At 39.0% G+C, this 22,823-nt stretch overlaps 1 protein-coding gene across 1 annotated transcript in view; it reads left to right on the forward strand.

Moving 5' to 3' along the window:
- Window positions 1-624: 624 nt before the first annotated feature.
- sspo (SCO-spondin) overlaps window positions 625-22,823 on the forward strand; it is a 159,835-nt gene continuing 137,636 nt past the window's right edge. Inside the window, exons 1-18 of the mRNA XM_015377502.1 lie at window positions 625-749; window positions 1,013-1,097; window positions 6,353-6,562; window positions 10,301-10,383; window positions 10,775-10,945; window positions 11,060-11,283; window positions 11,395-11,497; window positions 13,557-13,715; window positions 13,794-13,879; window positions 14,115-14,240; window positions 15,367-15,523; window positions 15,620-15,872; window positions 15,974-16,115; window positions 16,708-16,849; window positions 18,652-18,824; window positions 20,107-20,325; window positions 20,404-20,569; window positions 20,737-20,998. Of these exons, the coding sequence (XP_015232988.1) occupies window positions 1,033-1,097; window positions 6,353-6,562; window positions 10,301-10,383; window positions 10,775-10,945; window positions 11,060-11,283; window positions 11,395-11,497; window positions 13,557-13,715; window positions 13,794-13,879; window positions 14,115-14,240; window positions 15,367-15,523; window positions 15,620-15,872; window positions 15,974-16,115; window positions 16,708-16,849; window positions 18,652-18,824; window positions 20,107-20,325; window positions 20,404-20,569; window positions 20,737-20,998 (2,741 nt within the window). The 5' untranslated portion in view covers window positions 625-749; window positions 1,013-1,032. The remainder of the gene's footprint in view (window positions 750-1,012; window positions 1,098-6,352; window positions 6,563-10,300; window positions 10,384-10,774; window positions 10,946-11,059; window positions 11,284-11,394; window positions 11,498-13,556; window positions 13,716-13,793; window positions 13,880-14,114; window positions 14,241-15,366; window positions 15,524-15,619; window positions 15,873-15,973; window positions 16,116-16,707; window positions 16,850-18,651; window positions 18,825-20,106; window positions 20,326-20,403; window positions 20,570-20,736; window positions 20,999-22,823) is intronic.

The raw sequence follows: 22,823 nt of genomic DNA on the forward strand, positions 1-22,823 counted from the left end.
TCAACCTTAGCAGCATGTGCTAAAAACATCCTCATCCTCATAACGGCTCAATTCCATTCACAAATCTTCCCAGAAATGATGATGAAGACCACACACTGACTCAGCTTGTTACAATATCTCCATCAATATACTGTCTGTTACATGTAGGAGTCAATTGGTCAATCTGTACACAATTCCTTGGCCAACTGAGCCCCTAAAGAAAACTACCAGTAACAAGATTACTGCAGTTTCTCTTTTCTTTCATTACTGTGGTCACAGCTGTGTTTGAGCCTCCTTTGTCTCCCATCAGGAGGTCCTACTTAGGATATCGGGTGACTTTAGAGGGTTTTTAGATCTCATGTCTCTGGACATGCTTGACTAAATTCATGTCATCATCATCCTTCCCGAAAAACGCTTTCCCTCAGAGGATTAAGCTCAAACAAATATCCCTTTGTCCCAGAGCCGAGGCTGCTCTGCCACACCAACATCGGAGTCCCGTAACGCTGGTTGGAGATAATTCAGAGGCGTTTACTGTAGGTCACAGGTTCACTGTCCAATACCTGTGTCTGCAGCTGTTACACTGACCCTTACATCCAATGGCAGCAGGCTAAAGTGCCATTGTTTGTCCCGTCTATTACCCCCAAACTTAAACCCCCCAACAACTTCAGCTCCGCCACCTCTAACAGTATCTCTCACTTCTCTTAGGGAAATAAGTTGATAGAACCACTTATTAAAGGTGAAACTTTAACTATCATCTCATGATTTTGAAGGTAAGTTTGTCTTTTTAATAAACAAAGGCAGAATTAAAAATAACTAACCCAAGTTTGATTTAATTTATACTTCTATATTTGATCACACAAGTGAAATATTGACTGACAGATGTTCGTGAGGCTGTAGACGTGTGTGAAAAGCTTTTTCCCTTGAACCTCCGACCTGTTTTTTTAAATTCTATGTTGGAGTAAGAAATATAGTTGTGAATTTTATTATACTTAAGAATGTATATAATAGAACATGCAATGATCATGTTTTACAGAAGCTGTAAAGACAAAGATTATGGAGAGAATTATGAAACTAGGTCTTCTGATCCTGTTGGGTCTACAGCCTGTGATTGGAGCTGGGTGAGTTATACGAAACATTTAGTAAAGTTACAACAAATGCTCCATTTTTCACCTTATTTTACCTCAGTTCAAAGTTAATATTAAAAAAGATAGCTAGATTTAAAATAGTTATTCACGATGTCCTGAAAAGGGATAGTATTTTTAATGAGAGAGAGATGAAGGCTTTTAAATTCAGAACCTAAAGTCGGAGCTAAACAAAATACATTTTTATTTATGTAATAAATCTGATGAAAAATCTGTCTTCAGAAACCACAGAGGGATCGTAAATTTTTACTTTTAAGAATAAAGTATTCTATTATAAGTAAATAAACACTCTGTATCATTGAAAAGATTATGTTTTTTATTTATTATTTTATATTTTCTGCTTTGTGTTGTCAGATGCATCTATATGCATGGTTGATTGGTGCTTAGTGGTTTATGCTTTAGTTTTTACGACAGTAGTTCCCAAATATTTTAGGGTGTGACTCAAAAATATAACAATGAAAAAGACCGGCCTCCCCCTAACAATACATATTCACTTAATAACTTCACTCTATATTTACTTTACATGTAAGGGGAAGTATTTATATCCAGTTTTAAAATAAGATGCAAATCTTTTTGGATGCTTAAGTAGCCTATTTAGTTAATCATTTATTTAATTCAGTATTTTTAATGTTTGTTTTTATTCATTCATTCAGACATCTAATTATTTAAGTTTTATAATTGATAATTATCTAATTATTTAATATTTTATAATTTAATAATATTGCTAACGGCTAACAAAAAGGTCATTGTTACGACCCTTTTATTGGTAATTTTTTTTTATTTCATGGGACATTGACATTTATTTATTTCCCAATATATTTTGGTTGTCCGTGTACCTCACCGATCACATCACAATGATTGTGAAAACATGGTGTCACTTGGTGTCTCATGACCTCCCAGGAAGTCCTGAGCCCCACTTTGGGAACCCCTGTTTTAAGAGAAGTGGTGTACTATAACTTTTTTTTTGGTTTTCTTCTTCAAACTACATCTTTTTTTTCTATATCAGCATGTGAGATGTGGTATAGAAACTATAAATGACATAATAAATAAATAAAAAACATATTCCACTGTAAACATTTTCCAAGAGAAAATACTATTGTCAATAAACTTTGCAACTTTTGTTTCAAAGATTTATATGGGATTATAACTGTGTAAATTCTTAACCATCCAGGTCATTGCAACCATAAAACAGACTTACACTGAAAGCCCACTGGACTTTTGCTTAGTTTTTTTATGCTATCATGGTCTTGGTTCTGTTTAATTTGCTTTTGAGTATTTAGTTTCACTTTGATCCATGTTTTTCTTTGTTTTCTAGTTTTATTGTTTTAAATCTTATTTAGTGGTGTTTTCTGGATATATTTGAGTTCTAAGGTTTATCTTGGTTGCCCTCTGTTGCCCTATTCTGTTGGTCTCCTTTTCCCTAGCTCCTTCTAGAAGCCTCTGTTCACACCTGCTCCCAATCAGCTCATTAGTCCTGTCTTTGTTCAGTCTCCCATATATACTCTCCCTGTGCAGTTCCTCATCTTTTCTTGGCTCCCCACGTGAGTTTAATCCCATGAAGTTGTCTGTTTTTTGGTTCCATGTATTTTGTTCTTTGGTTTTTAGATTTTTGCCTCAGTTATTCAATTAAATCCTCAAGGATTCACCTGTGCCTCCTTGCCTCTGCATTTGGGTCCTCAAAACCTCAACCAAACCTTGACAGAAGCTTTTTCAACACCTATCCAGGATTCTTTTGGGTTCAACCAGAGCAAATTCTAGTTGCACAGTTGCTCTATTTGAGCAGCACGGAGGTCCATCCTCCAGCACACATTAATAAGTCAGATGCAAATCCAATAGCCACGCCATGTTCTTCTGAATTGCTGGAGTCTTTTGTTGTGTAGGGACTATGTAATTTGCCCTTTTGAATTATGATGGGAGGTCTTATGTAATTTCTTTAGAACGAGTTCCAAGAATGAATTGTAAATGCTTGGAAGTTGAACCCGTAATCCTCCCCCTCTGTTCACTGATGGGCTATTGGGATTCTATTTTCACAAAGCTAGAGTCCTTCACCTCCCTTTCAAAACATCTGTCCTCTTTGACCAAAGTCTGAACATTTTGGTCTTCAATAGTTAGTCATTTGTTCTTCAGGTATACAGCTGAATCTTATCCAGAGTTATTGGCTCTCCTATGCTATGGCATGTGTCTGTTGTTTGGTTCTCCAATACAGGAGACTATATACTTCTTACTGCACAGGATTGCATAAACAACTAAGCACAGCTTAGGTTGGGGTGTTCTGTCTTTAGGATGAACATCTTTTTGTTGGAGTGTCTTGTTGGGTTTAAAATTCACCAGTATGTTGTGTTTGGAGAAAATTCTGGGTTTCTCAGAAATTCCTGACACATATGGAATTACTATGTTTTTGCATCTCTATCTTTTCTCCTCTGTTTTTCTTCCTGCTATTTGTTTTGGCCAGCTTAACGCCCAGTATGAATAACCAGATGATTCAAGTGATTTCCTAACATGTTTTTGTTCCTTTAGTTTCTTCTCTGCAACTGAAGGAATATTGTTAGCTGGTAACTCAGAATTCTGATCACAATAAGTTTATGGTCCAGTGGTTAATAAAAGCCAAAATGCTAGTATTGGTCTATATGTGTTGGTTTCCAGTAAACCTCAGTATTAAGACTACCATTGTCCTTAATTTTGCCACAGCACAGTCCACAAAGGGCAACATGTTGTTCTTGACATCCTTTCTAGTGAACTTGATATTTCTGTCCCTAGAGTTGTTGTAATTGGTGAATGCCTCAACTTCCTAAGTGGTATAAAGCAGGGGTCGGCAACTCAAACTTTTCAAAGAGCCATATTGGACCAAAAAAAAACAAAAAACAGATCTGTCCGGAAAAAAGCATTAAAAAACATTCCTGTTTTGATGGTCGTCCCATTGTTGCCCCTCTAATGCACCGGTTGCTAATTTTTAGTGTTGCGCCAATGCCATTTTTTGGCCCCGATACCCGATACCTGACTGTGCAGTATCGGCCGATACCGATACCATAATAATGTAAATTTATTGCCATCATGGCTTTATCATGCTGCTGCCTACCTTTGTGAAGCAGGAAAAAATCTAAGTGAATCCAGTAGAACTTTTTATTGCCTACCTGGAATGGGTGACAATAGTTGAATAAACTTATGGCTCTCAAAATGGTATTGGTGCCCTATTTGTTGGTACTCGCCGATACCGATACTACCATTTTAGGGCAGTATCAGGGCCCCATCCGATACTGGTATCGGTATCGGTGCAACACTACTAATTTTATTAACACCAAAGCAGCTGAAATTGATTAACAACCCCCTCTGCTACTTACCTGACCAAATCTAATATCCCAAAAGTTTAATAAACTTGATGCTATGCTCTAATTACAAAGTGTTACCTTCATTTTTTTGAGTAGTGTATATAATAAGCATTCATGATTTAATGTTCATCCTGGAGCAAATGTCGCATATTCCACGTGGAATTCACCGAGCATCGCTTCACTGCCCTTCACCTGGCGGTTTAGGTTTTGTTGCATTGATGAAATTACAGAAACAAGATAAAGGAATCTTTCTATGATGGACGTGTTTCTCTTGGGAGGAGTTGATCGAGTCACGAGGAACCAAGCAGGAACTGACATCCATAAGAGCAGAGCTCTCTAAACCTGAAATCCCACATCCTCCGACAGCAGCTTTCCTTGGTGTTATTTTTATTTTGGGGATTTGGGTAAAAATTGGTAGAAAGTTCATATTCCTGCCACAGCTACCTGTTGGATCTGTGAACAGTTTTCCATGATTGGAACCAAACTAGCAGCATTAGTGAAGTTTGTAGATGCAATCAACTTCTGAAATCTATCTTTGCTCTCCTATAACCTACTCAGAAGTTTTGCAATCATACTTTTTCTTCGCATTTGGTGGTTGGTTGCAAATTTAGCATGCCTTCCCTGAAAATGCCTTTCCAAATTCTTTTTATTTTTTGACAACACCTCATTACAAAGCAAAAATGCAGGCAATCCTTCCACATTGATAATGACGGCAAATTATTCGGTCCATTCTTCTTTGAAATCTCTGTTCTCATCAGGCATATTCCTTTTTCTCCCCTTGGGATTCATGGTCCGAGACACACCTGCCGCTTTGTTTGCTCGACACCATGCCACGCCGAAACATGTGTTGCAGGCTATGATGCAAATTTTCATTGAAAGACCCCACCTCCCAAGAGCAAAATAAACACACTTGCATGTATGTTAAACTCCAGTAAAGCACATTCAAATGTAAATTATTCCTAATTAAAAACACTTATCATTTATTGAACAGTGTGTAAGAATTTTCTATTTAAAGAAGGCTTCTTTCAGAAATTTGAATTCTGAATATGACCGGACTTCTCCTTTGAAAGTGTTTCTCACTGTTTCAAATCTTTACGTTAACAGCGGCGGAACCAGCCTCCTAACAACTGTTTATGCCCTTAAACTGCTCACACGCTCGTTCTACTTTAATAACAGTCTACACGCAACCTTTTCCCCCTCATTCATAGAACGGTAAATTCAGGAACATTTCCCGGAACAGCTTTAGCTAGGGGACGGGGACGTCTGGTCACTGTATCCTAGGCCGTTTCTCAATTCTCAAGAACACAGGAGTGTATGGACTCGGGAAGAACGGACACACAGCATAAACATGGGTCGATTGGAATAGAAGCGTACTCATGACATCACCACCCACTCGGCTCCTCTGTAGCTGCATCTCACCTTGTGTTATTAATAGTCACTAGATAAATAATAAAAAGTGATGAAGTGATGATGTAGATGTTATATACGTGTATTGATTACATTGTTATGGTAATTACATATTATATATAATTTCAAGATTTTACATCAAGACTGAATTAAATGTCTTTTAATTCTATAGTAATTTTCTATTTGCAAATTATGCATGCATGATGCCATATAATTTTATGCTCTGTCTGTGCATTAGCCTTTAAATCTGACATAGATTTACAATAGAGCCAAATGAATGAACCAATTTAATAAAGCCAAATATTTTCAGTTTCTACACTAGCAAAATCACATAAATTGGCAAAAAAAACAGGAAAAAAAAACATCATTCTACTTAGTTTTACTATATTTGAAAACATGCCTCTTGTTTTCCAGAATAAACTAGCTGCTTGGTTTAATGATAAACATTATAATTAAACAACCTGCCATTCTTTATTTACCATAAATCTCCCATTGCAGACATTGGTGTGAACAGACGGTGGAGGAGAAAGTAGAGTGGGTATTGTCGCCACGTCTGCAGCTTGAAGTCAGCTGTTCTGAAGTGTATCAGTACAACACCCAGGGATGGAGACTGGATGTGGACAGGCTGCGAACCAAGCATGGTGGAGATGATGGCATCGCACAATATTACAAACAACAAGGACAAAAGGCATCTTGTTTCTTATACAAGTAAGTGGATGGTTTCTTTAAAAACTCCATTGTTTATGAAAATATAATTTTAAAACGGTTGCATATGTTAATTTCTTTATCTTTTAAGTTTCATTTTGTCACATGATTGCGTACATCTCGTATAAAGAAAACTAAAGCTTTATTTAGAGTAATGGCTGGTGATCAGCTCCATGACTGTTATGGTTCTCCCCATTTGGTAGTTTTTAGTTTTCAGTTGTTCTGTTTTGTTGATCTTTGGTTTATTCTCCATTGTATTTAAGCAGTCTTTAGTTACTCTCTGTTGCCCCCTTGTGATTGTTTCCTTTCCCCTTGGCTTCCTTCTTCAAGTTAGTTCCACTTTCACCTGCTCCATATTCAGCTCATTAGCACATCCTTTGTTCAGTTCCCCTTATATACTCCACTGTCTGCCTCTGTTCGTCATTAAATCTTCAAGGTTCAACTCTGCCTCCTGGTCTCTGAATTTGGGTCCTCAAATCCTCCTCTCCATTGTGACAATGACAGTAAATTGCTTCTTTCCTAAACAGATGGGTGGCTTTTTAGATTTTTATAAAAATCAAACACATATGCAACCCATAAAAAGTTAACTGACCAAAGCAAAATGCATAATCTCAATCTAACAGTAACTGACCCCTTCCATTTGCCCTGGTAAGTGCGGTCGGCATCCTGTACCTTAACCCTTTAACTGCCTTTTCAACTTCCAACCTGCATTTCGCTGAGCAAATGGTCAACCATTTGGTTGACCAGGCAGGTAAAGAGTTTGAGAAACAGCTACAAGGCGTTATTTATCAGCATCTTTTTCTGAATCACATAGATTGTATCTGCAGTAATAGCAGATACCCTCCTGGGTATCCTTGACATAAGGGAGATGACATCAGTCCCACATCATTTATTTGTGTGATAAAACAATGGTGATACAGGAGATTTATATTTGAGAAATGTTGAGCTTCCACGCGTAGACATGCGTATGCAACCTGTTACAATTCAAGCAGATTGCTTAATGACGTAGTCTACATCCACTTTCAGCTCGGAGAAAACATTGTTTTAGCTCCGTCTGCTTCTCCTTTGATAAATGATGATTGATTTTTGCCACTTCCAGCCAAATCTGTTGACTTATCATCCTTGATACCTTGTCTTTCACCAACAGCCTTAAAAACATTACAATATTTTCAATTTTATAATCAATCTTATTTCTTGAAGACAAGTGAACTGAGAGCATGATTACCAAACCCCGCCATTGCCACTATGTGCTATATGTTTGGCTTGGACAGCCATTTGTCTTTGTCATTTTCAGTGAACCCTACCAGGAATGATGGACCCAGCACAATTACTCCAAAATTAAATAAACTATTCACCGCAAACGAACATCAGACGCCTAAAGCTCTGAAGGCCTCACTTATCTCAAATAACTTCAGCCTTGATGGTGTGGTTGGAAAATTTAGATTTCTCTTATTTCATATATTGATTTATGCTGTTTACTCACTGATAAAAAATTTTAACTCACTATGTTTCACTTGCAATCCACACAATGCCTGAGTGAGAGGTGTTTGTAGACAAAACATACTTATTTCCATTGCAAGCCAGATTCTTTTTCAAGGTTTATTCATAACATGTTACTGTTTAACCAAACTGTCTGTAATTTGTTTCGACTCTGACTACTTTCCAATATTGTAAGTAAGGGGATCAGAACAGGGCTGATAACCATGCCATAAGGGCTATATGATGAATTGTTCTCTCTTTCCAAAGATATAACAAAATGCCAACTGACTGAAATCGATCAATCTCTATTTATTTAACTGAAGTAAATAGTTGAACAGACATTCTGAAGTTAAACAGTCAGGCCCTAATCTAATCAACATTTGCAAGTAAAAAAAGGTGCAAAGTTGATCTACTAACCTTTCACAGCTTTAATTGTTATTCTCATTTCATAAAAAAACAGAAAAGCTCATATTTTCTCTCCTCTGCATCTTCTCTATCTTAGAGTCATTTTATCTGTGTTCAATGTTATTGCAAACTGTTGGAAAATAAGTTGCAAAAAAAGTCCACTCTGCTGTCTCAAAGTATCCATGATTGAAGGAACTAGCAAATACAAAATCCTCCACCTGTTAGTAGCAACATTCCCTCTAACTGCATATGAAAATTGTGTTCAAACATTTTTGTTAGCTCTGCATATTTCTAGTCTGTGTACATTAGGACCCATATCGAGAGAAAAATATGGTGGTAGGTTATATGTTTTTTTTTGTTTGTTTTTTGTTTTGCTGCTGGATAACTACCTGTTATTGGTTAGTTCTGAGTTTTGCTGTTGGTGAAAAATCCAAGGGAGACCTCTATCAGTTTATGACTGTAGACTTTGGCACCACAGAGTTATTCATTATGGCAGTGATCTGATGTGCAACTTTAACCCCTTAAGCCCTGAGGGTCTTAGGAGCAAATTACACCTGAAAATACACATTAAAACAAGTACACCTCCCAAACATATTCAAGAAAGTACAGCTCCCAAACTATTAATTGGAAACAAAACTGTTTGAGTTTGTATGACAGAAGGGCATTGAGTAATTATTTTGTGGTGGAATCCATGTCTGATTTATATGTCATTAAACAAAGAAAAAATGAAACCTAATTAGCTTTGCCAAATTGTTTTCCACATCTTGACTATAACTCAAGTGAAATTTGACTGAAGCATGTTTGTTCCTCAAAGGTTTTAGTAGGCAGTGCCAAAAGTACAAAAATGCATTTTTCCACTCATAAAAGGGAATCTGGTCAGACAAATATGCTAATTTACATTATCGGAGACCTTCTGCATAAGGCAATGCCTTTGCACCTAAGACTTAGCTGTTGTTTCATTGAAATTTACCAATAATATCACCAAACTTAATAAAAAAATAAGAATAACAGAGTAAGCATATGTAGCGCTTTCCAGTTACACCACCACAAAATGGTCGCACAATTACCTCTGACCCCTCCTTGGAAAGGTTTGAGCCTCTAGTTTCCAATTAGGGAGTGTAGCTAAAAATGAATACCTGCTTTTGCATTACCATAGCACAGTCAGACAGGTGGAATTTTTGATCCCATTTTATTTGATTAACCAGCTGTAAAACAAAAAGTATTTGTCAAAAAAAGAAATTTTGAGACATGTTTAAGAAATTTTAAAGTTGCATTGCAAAGGCATGTGGATAAAACACCATGTGACTGTGTCTTAGCCATTTCTATAAATAGATAAACATCAGCTGGTGTCAGCTGGGCCAGCGGGGCTCAAGGGGTTAACTGAATTACTTAAAAGGGCAAATGAAAAAGAAATCAGCCAAACAAACAATGGATTCATTCAATCTGGACTTCAATAAAACAGAGACGCTCTGGTGTTAAACATGCTCTAAAAGCCAACATGTTACTCAAATGTAGGTTGCTGAAGCAATACCTAGCACCAATAGAGAACTACAGTAAGTGAGATAGCTATAATAATTGGAAATCTTCTTTGTTTAACATGGTAGTTAGTTTGATCATCTGAGGTATTAAAAGTGACAGAAATGCAAAATCAGAAAAATGAAATTAGAGTCGACACCGGTGAACATTTGTAATGAGGGGTACCTGGGTTCCTCTCCAATAAGACAAAACTACCAACACATTTAGAGACTGACTGTTTCTTTCTTAGTTACAATTAATTATTTCTTGCTGTAGACATGAACCCAAAGACAACTTGGATAGTTTCAAAGTTTAGTTCTCACATTTCTCTGTCCTTTTTAGACCCCCAGAGATGGAGAGCCGAGCAGTTAATAAGACCGTAAGGACCTGCTGTGAGGGGTGGGGAGGACCTCACTGCTCTCAGGGTAAGAGCATGAAACCAGGGGTTGATTGTGCATCTATAAAGATGTCGGTCAAAAATAGTCAAAATGTAGTAGAATTGGATCAACTGCAATTAGACTTAAACTGTAGCGATAAAGAATCATTTACATCTTGGTCCACAAAATATTTGTTAAGTTTTGCATTAAAATGTAAACAAAAGGCACATTTTCATCCTTCTGTGTGATTTAATGTCATGTTCAATTCAACCAAATTAAAAAATACTTCATTAATCCCATTGGAAAATTATTACATTTACCCATAAGCAGGATTTTTGAATCTAACTCTGTATGAGGTGGTATATCCCAAGTAAAGTTACAACAGCTGAGCAAAGACATTTCTTGGTGCAGCAAGTTTATTGTTTTCTGTTCCTTCTAGGTGTTGGGGTGCGTGGGCAGTGCTACTCCACCTGGAACTGTGAAGAATTTCCTGGCATTCATAACGCCTCACTCATGCCCATGGAACAATGCTGCAGCACCCTTTGGGGACTAAGCTGGAGGAACGCTTCGGACCAAACGTGTTTGACTTGCACCTATACTCTGCTGCCAGGTCTAAAAACACCTTAATGTGTGATAGAATGTATTATTAGATGCTTCCTCTGACTGGAAACCCATTCCACGTGAAGGATGTCTCACAAGCACTGGCTCTCTGTCTCCCCTCCAGACTCCCAGTCCTCTCCTCTGGTCCGGAGCGGCCTGTTAGGTACTGCCAGGGTCCCTCAAGGCTCCGCCACATGCATGTCCTGGGGTGGAGCCCATTATCGCACTTTTGACAGGAAGCACTTTCACTTCCAGGGAAGCTGTACGTACCTTCTTGCTTCCTCTACTGATGGCACCTGGGCCGTCTACATCAGTACAGTCTGTGACCAAAGAGGAGACTGTAGCAAGGTAATGTTTCCAGCCCTAACTCTTAGCACCGATGCTCGCACTGATCTGCTTCCTGCCAACTTCTGTAAATCCTAACAAAACATCTGTATGTGATTGCTAATTTTTTTCCAGGCCCTGAGGATGATGCTGGGTCTGGATTTGGTTTCTGTTCATCAAAAAAACATAACACTGAACAGCATCCCTGTTCCAAAACAGGAGCCGCTTTTTCAAAACGGTGAGACATTCTAAGCAGAGAAAGACATAGTTCTTATAACTTTTGTTTATGAATAAAGTAAATGTTTTTGGAGTATTTGAGTAATGGTTGCATTGTTCTGAATGTTAGAACTGGTTGAGCCATGAGCGATAAAATGCATATCTGGCATAAAACAAACACTCTGACCTCATCATTCTCTACCATTAAGCTTGGCATAACCTTTGATGCTGGTTTTACTTCAATGCATATGTTAAGTCTCTTTTCTTTGTTCTCACAATCCTAATCAAGGTCCGATATGTCCTAAAATGTAAATAATGAATCATGGTTTCGACCTCCATATCTGTGTGCTTATAAAAGCTCCCTAGAACACCTGTAGAGGTAGATCATCAAGGAGAGAACCAATGCATGCTCAGGGAGAAGATGCAAACTCCATGCAGTAAAGCTCTGAGACGGGAATTGAACCCGTGACCTTCTTGCTGCCAGGCAGCGGTGCTACCCACTGTGCCACTGGAGAGTCTCAACATCTTTGTGGAGGACCTCTGACTGGGTTTTCTTTCAAAAATCAGTTTTGATTTTGACCCAGTAGAGTTTTTTTTTTTCATTTATAAAGGGCCTGTTTAATGTCACAGTTTTGCATCTGAATCACTTCTTAATGATTCTAATGCTGTGAATACCAGCTCTAAAAATTGCTCATTTGCTTACGCAGGACTTTTCTTTTATACTCGCTCCTTTACTTTCACACATGTACCAGTCCTCTTAGTTAAATAAGGAATATTATTGCTTCTGACACCTCTGGAATTGAGTATTATGTTAAGACTGAGTGAAACCCTGTGATTGAGCTAAAATGTGTTTTTAAAAGAAAAAATTACAGATTTCATTTGAATGAAATGCAAAGAAATCCTAGATAGGATAAGCAGATACAAAAAAGTTTCTGTAGGATTTTATTTATTTTCTATAAATTGTGATGGAATAGAGTGAGAACAGATAACAGAGGCTGTTGATAAGCATTTATTTATTTTTTATTCATCCTTTTGATCACATTTCCCAAAATTTTCATTGCATTAATATAAGGTACATGCTCTGTATTAAAAAATTTATTTCTAATCTAATTTTGATGGGAATGGAACCATTCAGTCGTCATGATTTAACTAAATGCAGAAGACCAAACAGAGAGACGAGGGAAAAGTTCAACAGGTTTTATTTAGAGCAAATAGAGAGGAGTACAGTGCTGCTCTTAACAGTGTCGAACCGAGACTGAAAAGAGAAGGGGAAGATGCTGCGGTTAGTTCAGGCTCAGTGGGAAATTTGTGTCTTCTTCATTGAAGAAGGGAATTAAGGTAGCAGACTCACATTTCCAGAAAAGGGTGTATCTTATTGAGTCGGTGTGGGTTGTTCCAGTGAATGACTTGTTCGTTGGAGGGCGGACAGGGTTTACCCAGAATGCCGTTGTTCCTTGGTTAACGGAGAAGCTGACTGCCACTTAGTTTTCATGCAGTACTTGAACGGGTTATTGTGGAGATGAATCCTCTGCTCAGTGAGAAGCCCAAAAAAATCCTTTGGTGTAAAAGTTGATCCAAACCACAAACTTGAAACCTCAGCTCAGTTTGGTGCTCAGAGAATCCTTCCAGGGGCGAGAAGGTCCAAAACATCGAGTTTGCAGGATGGCTTCCTGCCGAGAGGCAAAGACAAAAACAACAAGGTTAAAAACTCAGGTGACAAAAACTCAGTTTGACTCAGCAAAACTTGGCTAGAGTACACCAAACTGGCAACACCCTGGTGTTGAGGTAGTGGCAGTCAGCAGCTTAAGAATCCTCAGGTAATAAGGTAACGAGCTGCAGGTGTGCAGGGAGGCCCAATGAGAACGGGGAACCACCTGGTGGAGGAGAAAAGGAAACACAAAAACAGACCACACAAACTGGATTTCTGACATCAGTGGAATGACCCTCAAAACAAATCCCCTTTTTTCTAACATGGGGTCTAGTTTTCTCTGTTTATAAAAAAAATAAGAATAATTATCTATAGAATAAGAAGTTCTGACAGGTTTGTCTTATATATACGTTTTTTTTCTTATTGCCCCAAGGAGTGAGTGTCCATTGGCTCGGGGACTTTGTGTTTGTGGAGAGTGGAGTGGGAGTTAGGGTGAAGTTCGACATGGTCAACACAGTGTATGTGACGGTAACCTCTGAGCACCTGGGAACCACCAGGGGACTCTGTGGCGTCTTTAACAACAACGCAGATGGTAGGTGTCACAACATTCTGCTTCTCTGGTATTAGTGAGTCAGACATGATCTCTAACCTTCCTTTGTTATAAACATAGATGATTTCACCACAATGGCCGGAATCGTGTCTCCATACGCTGCAAGTTTTGGCAACTCGTGGAAAGTTCCGGACCAACATAATGAGGCACTGTGACTTGCTAAATCCTTTTGGATGTCTTTGTATTTAAAAGAACATTAATTCTTTTTCCTCCACCAATTTGTATTATTCTACAAACAAAATCCTTTTGTTTAGATCCACATTTTAAGAAAATCTCTTATAGTAGAGGGATCTTAGCTGTCAACACTGCTCTATTGATGTTTCTCTGATTCATTTAGTTTTATATTAAGTTACTAATTGAGTTCCTTGCTCCGTCCATCAGGACTGCAGCGATGCAGCCGAGCTCGGCCACAGCTGTGAAGTTACTGGAGAGCCCACTCTACGCAGAGAGGCAGAATTGGTGTGTCATCAGCTGCTGGAGAACCCCTTTGCGCAGTGCCACCGCCAGGTCAGAATATCTTTAGACATTAAGGGAAGTTGCATACAATAAAAGAGGTGCTGGTTAGAACATCATCTCCAATGTTCAAGTTATATAAAGCTTGGTGATATCATGATGAACAAATGAAATGGAGGTTGCCTGAGCTCCTCTCAACCATGCCCCTCACTTTTCACTTTGGGTTTTCAGTTAGGCTTGGATTTGTTATTCTGTTTTTACTTTTACGAGTTATGTAATTTTTTACTTCCTAGCTTGCACTTTTCTTGAGTTATCTCTAGTTTACCCTTGGTCAATCTTTATTTTCTACTTATTGGTCTTACTTCCATTTTGCTTCATTTAAGTTATTTTCTAGTTTCCGTTAAGCACTGTTTACTCCTTGTTGCCCCTCTTGTTTCCCCTTAGCGTCTTCCGTCCGCACCCTCTCCCACTTAGCTAATCAACATTGATTGGGTGTGTTCGATTTCATAGGCTGCATCCTCTAAGGACCCGGTCTACCTGGACTGGAGTTTTGGCTATGGATTCAAACAGGTCCAGCCTTCTTTGGCTTTCATCGCCCGTACGCTCTGTCGCCTAGAAACCATGACAGTCGACACACAAAACAGTCAAAGAATGAATAGCTTATCAAACTTCTCACTGATGTTCTGGTGCTGATAAAATTATTGAGGAGTCAGAGTGGGGTGGAGTCAGAGTACAAAAATATGCACGCCAAGGAGAAGGCCAGTGGCTGGAAGTTGGAGGGGATTTTTGCTGGGAGATGTAGGGAAGTGGGCTGCCGTTTGACTGGGAAGGGAAATTTTGAATGGCAGCTACTGTATACTAACCCAAATTGCAGAAAGATAAAACAGAAATATAGGGGTATTAAGCAATGAAAAGGAATGCTTACATGCAGCAATGACTGGTTTTGCGCAACACCGACTAGAATTCTGTACGTGTGACTTTCTTCTCCCGCAGCTCCACAGCGTTAGGTGTAAGCCCAGTGTTATAGTAACTACAGCCAGAAAAAAAGATTTTAAATTAAGACATTGCTTTGCTCCTTAACAAGCCAGAGGAATCGATAACATTGGGCTTAAATGTGCTTTATTACAATACTGGTCATTTCAAGATAAATAATCAAAGGTTGTGTCCGTCTCCAATGTAGGTTGACCCAGTACCATACATAGACACCTGTCATTATCTGTACTGTAGCCTCTCACCCAAAGAGAGGCAGGATGCAGTGTGTGACACCCTGGCCAGCTACACCAGGGAGTGTGCTCAGCAACACATCATCATAATGTGGAGGACAGCAGCATTATGTGGTAAAGAAATACAACAGTTTATAAATATTATCGTTATTGCATCCCATACCCTATGTTTGGTTCTTTGTTTCCTCAAAACCTTATCTGTCTTACCAGGTCGCGTCTGCCCCAGAGGACAGGTCTTCTCTGACTGTGTGTCCTCCTGTCCTCCAAGCTGTACTTCCCCCCAGCTTCCAGGACCTGCTGCGGCCATGGGTCAGTGCAGAGAGGAGTGTGTGGGGGGCTGTGAGTGTCCTCCTGGTCTCTACCTTCACCAGGGACACTGCTTGAAAAGAGAAGACTGTCCCTGTTTCCATCGCAGACGTAGCTACCAACCCGGGGACACGATCCAGATAAAATGCAACACCTGGTGAGCTTAAATCTCCAAAACCATCCTTAACAGTCTTTGTCAGATATTTGATCTTTCTAATTCCCCTTCATGGTGTTCATCATTTGTCCCTATTGACCCAGTGTGTGCAGGGCAGGTCGGTGGGAATGTACAGGTGAGAGATGCGCAGGCCAATGCACTCTGATGGGAGCACTGCAGGTGACCACATTCGACAAAAAACGCTATGCACTGTCTGGTGGAAACTGTCCTTTCGTTGTTGTAGAGGTAAGACTAAAGCCCCATCTACACTACCCTCTGAAAACCGATTTGTGCCGAGTTTGGACCGAGCTTCGATCAGTTAACCGTGCCGAGTTTGTTTTCTTACGACCATTTACACACCACGCTAGCATGGTTCCTCACCTCCTAATGACAATCTATGGTACTACTGCTCTCTATAGGTAAACAAGCAAATCAAAATGACGGCACCTAGAACATTCAGGAAGGTTGCGGAGAAGGCAGCCTTTGTTGAATTTGCTAGTATTTTGTATAAATGTCTGAAATTTTATGATTATGGAGGCTTACTGTAAGTAGAAGAGGCGGTTTGCTCACACGCTCTTTGTTATCTAAGAATCCAGGCAGAACTGAACCGAGACCTACTGATGAACTAATACCAGTTTAGCGTGGTTCGGTTGTGTCTGGCACGGTCCGGTTCGGTTGTGCGTGCCATTTACACTCAACAGTGATTTCGGTTACCATGCTCGGACCGATCTCGGCACTGTTTCAGAGGGGTAGGAGTAAATGGGGCTACAACATTGCCCACGGTGAAACACACTCCAGAGTTGTGGGTGTGTGTTGATTATTCCATATTTGCTTCTAGGACTTTGTTGACAGAAAGCTGGAGGTGGTAGTGCGGTGTGGAGAGTGCACAGCAGGGGACAGGGGAGGGGGAGGAGAAATAAGCTGTCTAAAGGAGATGTCCGTGACAGCCCTGCACACAACAGTCACCATCACAGACACTGGTGAGTAGCTTTAACTGCCGGCAGTCTATGAGTGAAAGGTGAGATACACCCTGGACAGATTGCCAGTCTGTCGCAGAGATACACAAAGGCACACAACCATGCAAACACTTACTCATACCTAAGGTGGTTTAGAGAAGCCAATTAACCTAACAGTCATGTTTTTGGACTGTGGGAGGAAGCTGGGGTACCTGGAGAGAACCCACACATGCTCAAGGAGAACATGCAAACTCCATGCAGAAAGTACCCGCTCCAGGAATCGAACCCGGAACCTTTTTGCTGCAAGGCAACAGTGCTACCTACTATATAACCATGCAGCCCTACTGGAATTTATGTTAATCTTTTCATCAGGGCACATTTCAAAATAATAGCACAAAAAAACAGGGATATATTATATGGTTTACTATAGCAACTAAGATAAAGTTGAATAAAGCTGAATCTTGAAGACTCCTTAAATTCTAAATAACTAAATTAAACTATAAAGTTCAAAATGTAATTACTCCAACGAACCAATCAGTTATGGTCTCATTTATTAACACATATCTGCACAGGAATTTGATTTAGTTTTATGTCTCCAGAATGGGACCGTGACAGGGGCCAGGACCAGTTCCACAGCGGCACCAGCACCTATTGAACCTTATCTGAAACCCCTAACCAGTGCAATATAACAGAGGGCCATCTTCGTCATAAATAATATTGGACTTGCTTTGTTATTTGCTTCAGTGACATTGGCCACATCCCTGCCTGACCTAAAAAAATAAAATATCAAATAAAACAAAAAACTACAAAAAACACTTCAATAGAACCTGTCAGATAAATTTTTTTTAGAAAATAGATCTTAAAAATCAACATGCAGTTTCTTGACTTAATCAAGCAAAGCAACATTTATTCTTCTCAAATTTCTTAAACAGCCATTTGTCCTGAAGCCATTATCCACTGATGGAGAGAGCACAGATATAAAGTGAGGTTGAGTCTAAGGAAAGCCAAACGTTTAAGTGTAAATCAGCTCTTGCTGTATTACTATTAATGCATGTCAATGGTACAAACAACCAGAAACACTGAGGATAGCATTTGTGTTTCTGATACTCAATATACATTGCATTAGTATGAGTAATTTATGGATGTTTAAAACAGATCTGTGAATTATTGAAACAATAGCTCCAAAAGCTTTAATTTCTCTCTACCAGAAGAAAGACTCAGAAAGCATTCAATAAATCCTAAATATTAGTAATGCAAATATTCTTAAATTTTTCAGCCAGGGTTCAAATATTATCCCATATATCAAACAGTCACATTTGCTCACCAACAGGTATAGATAAACATAAAAAATGGCTGATAAATAATCTACTAGCCCATGTAAAGATATAACTGTAACTCAATAAAGGACATCTTTACACGAAGTCTTAGCCATTCAAATGTCCTTCTTTCCTTGATGGGTTCTTGGCTGGTCACATACAATTCCCTTTTAAACATCAATATTTGTACTAAAATATCTTTGTGTCATGATTTGTGGACATTGAGATCTAAAGATAAGTGTCATCTCCTGGTTTCCTGGAGTTTAGATTAAGCCAAAACAACAATATCACAACAAATATTAACAGACTGAACACTGAAAGAAGCAAAGGTCATGTATGCTACAGACATGTTGTTTGAAATGTCAACATTTTCAACATATTCCCACTTCTAATAAGATAAAATTATATAAATGTACTGTTGCAATAAATGTAATGTTGCTATTTTTTATGTCTGCTCAAAGTTATAGCATTTATCACCCTGGTAACTAAGATCGTAACTGTTTGTTGCAGGCACTGTGACTCTGAATGGCCAACGGGAGACTCTGCCTGTTGTGACCGGGGATCTGGTGTTGCGTAAGGCGTCCTCTTCATTCATCATTATCCAGACATTTGGAGCTCAACTTCTCTGGTATTTAGATGGATCATTTGCTCTCATCAACCTGCAACCTGGCTTTGCTAACAAGGTGACTCTGAGTCTAAATGTGGTTCATTCACTTCTAAGAAAATCAAACCCCAGTATGCCTATTGGCTCACTAAACTGCTAAAAACCCATCATGCTGTGGGCAGGAAACTATTTAGTCAGCTAGAGTATGAGTGCACAGGTTCTACTTAGAAAGATGAGAGAGGTCTGTAATTTTCATCATTGGTACACTTTCATTATTAGAGACAAAATTAGAAGAAAAAGTCACATTGAACGATTTTTTAAGAACTTATTTGTAAATTATGGGGCTTGTAATCCCCAAACATGCCAGACTTCTATATATATATTTATATATATACATATATATATATACCTTTTTTTTTTACCTGGGTCTTTACCCCAAAATAAACATTATGCAATGTTTTGTGATTTGGAAAGAAATAAAATCTTGATAGTTAAACAAAGGGATTTTTTTAATGCTTGGCAGAGGATGATCAGCCACATATAGCTTATTAAGTAGCGAGAGCAGATGGGCAGCATGACCAAACAGGACGCAGGAGCACACCTGATACTGCTTAACTGATTACAGCAAAATGATGCATTTTAAACCTCTAACCAACCTTCCTCTACCTTTTATTTAGTCTCGTCTCCTTGATGAAAACTCAAACTTATGACTAGTCATGTTTTAGTCCTCAAAGATCCATGTTTAATTAGTCAGTTATCGTTATTGTCATGAAAGAAAGGAGCGTCAACAAAATCATTTCGTCATCATCATCGTTGACGAAACCAACCCTGGTTACAAAGACAAACAATTGATGTTAGTTTACCAGGGAGTTGTCTAGTTTTTCAGACGTGGACGTTCTGTGATGGGTTTAAAGTTCTTCATCTGGTCCAATTTGTCACTAGCATTGTGAATATTTGTGCTGTTTGAACATGAGCCCTGTTGCATTCCTAGCTGACAGCCAGTGCCTTTGCATGTATAACAATAAAAATACTATTAATTGCATATATTTTGTTAAAATCTATATAAATATTTCATCAAAATAAATGCATTTAAGTGTAGACCCTAGTTAAAGCTTTTGTTAATGACGAAAACACGTTTTCCACAATCCAGCAATATGATTTCCACATTTATCTAATTTTGTCTCTCATACTTGAAATGTACCTTTGATAAAAAACTTAAAGACCTCTTATCTTGCACTATCATTGCTGAATAAATACTTTCCCGCCATTTTGAAGATTTAGGACTAATTGTTTCAGTAATGAAACCCCTTCTTGTTTTAATGCTTTACCGATGGTCGCTGGATACATGTGATACATTTAAGGTCCGTGGTTTGTGTGGAACGTTTACTTGGAGCCAACACGATGACTTTACCACCCCGGACGGAGATGTAGAGAACAACATCTTATCCTTTGCTGAGAAGTTCACAAGTGAGCCTTGCACGCTGCCAGGTGGCGCTCCGCCTGATCCCTGCTCCACGTACACCCAGAGGAGAGTCTATGCTGAAACAGTGTGTGGTATCATACATAGTCCCGTCTTCCAGGTCAGTGTTTTTAAAGAGAGCTATGACTCCTTACATCTCTGTGCTCCATCACGCATACGTCACACATTCACCTTGCAGGAGTGCCATGATGTGGTGGACAGGGAGCCATATTTCCGTCTCTGTCTATCAGAGATGTGTGGCTGTGTTCCAGAGAGGGCCTGTCACTGCACCGTTCTCACTGCCTTCGCTCGACACTGTGCTCAGGAGGGGGTGACAGTCCGCTGGCGCAACCAAACATTCTGCTGTAAGACCCCTCCTCCCATGAATGTTCACTTCTTTATTCGTTCATTTAACAGTTAGAACAGAAATACACACAACTGGGACCTTTAGCTTATTTATTTAGTTGTCCAACTTTAACACACAGAAGTATTAAAACTAGTTTCTCCCCCCACTTTTTCCCCTCCTGCCCAGCGGTCCACTGCACGGGGGGTCAGGTGTACCAGGAATGTGGTCGTGCCTGCGGGGGTTCCTGCTCAGACCTGAGTCAGGGCTGGAACTGCGATGATTTCAGTGCCGAAACGGGTCACGGCATGTGTGTTCCAGGCTGTCAGTGCCCAGCAGGACTGGTGCAGGACCAGCAAGGCCAGTGTGTCCCCATCTCATTGTGCCCTTGTATGGAAGGAGACAAGCTGTACCCGGCAGGTGCTGTGGTTCAGAACAACTGTAACACCTGGTATGTGGAAAAATCAAGTCTAATGATCATAAGACTGCATATTAACCTGCTGACAACATTTTAGGATGATCAAATATGTCCTCATTTTAGTAAAATTAAATATATATATCAAAACATAAAGTTAAAACTAAGCTTGTTTCCTTATTTGATCAGAGGATGATGAGCTTTGGTTGGGTACCCAACTCTCAAACTTAATAAAGGACAAAAATACAATTTCAAACTTTTAAAAAAAGTTTACAAAAAAGAAAACAAAAACACTGGAATTTGTTTCCAAAAAATTGAAGCTATTTCGTTTCCCAGCCAGGAAGCTTTTTCAATTCAAAATGTCAGAAAAGGCGTTGAGTTTGAGGCTTTATAGAGTGGACCAAAAACAAAGCCTTGTTTTGCTTTAGAAAACATGCAAATTGAATCTGACAAATGGACAAACTGCTTTTAGTCCACCCTGTAAAGCTTCAAACTCAATGCTAATTCTGACATTTTTCATTGAAAAATCTTCCAGGATGGGCGTTCTTATGTGGCGCTGTAGTTGGCGTACACGACTCATGTACAGAGACCTTAGTCCTTGATGCAGGTGACCCGGGTTCGAATTAAACCTGTGGTCCTTTACTGCATGTCTCTCCCCCTCCCTCATACCCCCTTTCCTTTCAGCTTACTGTCCAAAAAATAAAAAAATTAGCCACTAGTGCCATAAAATCTTAAAAAAAAAGCTTTCTGTATGTGAAGCGAAACTTCTTCAAACTTGGAAATAAAGTCTAGTTGATTGTTTTATGACTTAGACAGACTTTATTGTCAAAAATAAAATTTGTTTATTACAGCTTTCAAGACATTTTCATTTTTAAAGTGCATCAGTGATAAAATGTAAACATACGACTGTATATGATTTGTAGTTTCCAACATTCAGGGTTTTTTTTTGTTTTGTTTTTAAAGCTGGATGACTGAGAATCTTCAACAGAACATTTTAAAGATGCATTTAGAAATGTAGTTCTGTTGAAGCTCTCCATTGTAAAACCCAAACCATATGAAGATGTTGACATTAGCATGTTTCACACAGAGTGCAAATAAATAATTAATATGTTGTCAAACTCCTTGAGATGAGCTGTTCCTATAAAAAGGATTGAAGACAACAATATAGTTCCAATCTGGAGATAGAAATGCTTTGCCCATTGATAGGAAGCCTCCAGGTTTCTCTTGCGGCCTCCTTCCACATAAGACTGACCATGGCGTTTGCTGAGGCACCTCTGCTTTTGCGTGATTCGAGTTGATCGCGTCTCTATAAAATGTAAGGGTGTAAAACTACAGTAGCAGCCATTAAAAATGGCCCTTCCCAGTCAAACACCAGCCGAATGGTAGCCCACTTCCCTCCAACTCCCAGCAAAATCCCCTCCAACTTCCAGCCACTGGAATGACCCCCCTCCTTCTCTTGGGCATGCATATTTTTTTTTACTCTGACTCATTAATCCATCTTAATGTCCAAATCATGACAGAATATTTTAGTACAAAGATTGATGTTTAAATAGGAATTGAAGGAGATCCAGCCAAGGGCCCATCAAGGAAAATTCTGAATGGCTGCTACTGTAGTATGTAGGTTAGAGCGGGGCTCGTTTGAGTTTAGTGGAGAGAAGCTGTTCCATCCAAGAGGGAAAAAATATTCCTGGAAATATTCCTGTAATGCTACAGTAATGATCATGGTTGGTTTCTGTTTAAAAGATCAAATTGTGTCATCTATGTCACTCAAAGTTGTCTTCTAGGATTGTTTTGACTCAGGAAATAAACAGACAGCTTTACACAAAAAAGCCGAATTAAAATGTTACATCACCTTGTTGAA

Source organism: Cyprinodon variegatus, unplaced genomic scaffold, assembly GCF_000732505.1.
Source record: "Cyprinodon variegatus isolate N-32 unplaced genomic scaffold, C_variegatus-1.0 Scaffold155, whole genome shotgun sequence".
In the NCBI taxonomy this organism is placed as follows: domain Eukaryota; kingdom Metazoa; phylum Chordata; class Actinopteri; order Cyprinodontiformes; family Cyprinodontidae; genus Cyprinodon; species Cyprinodon variegatus.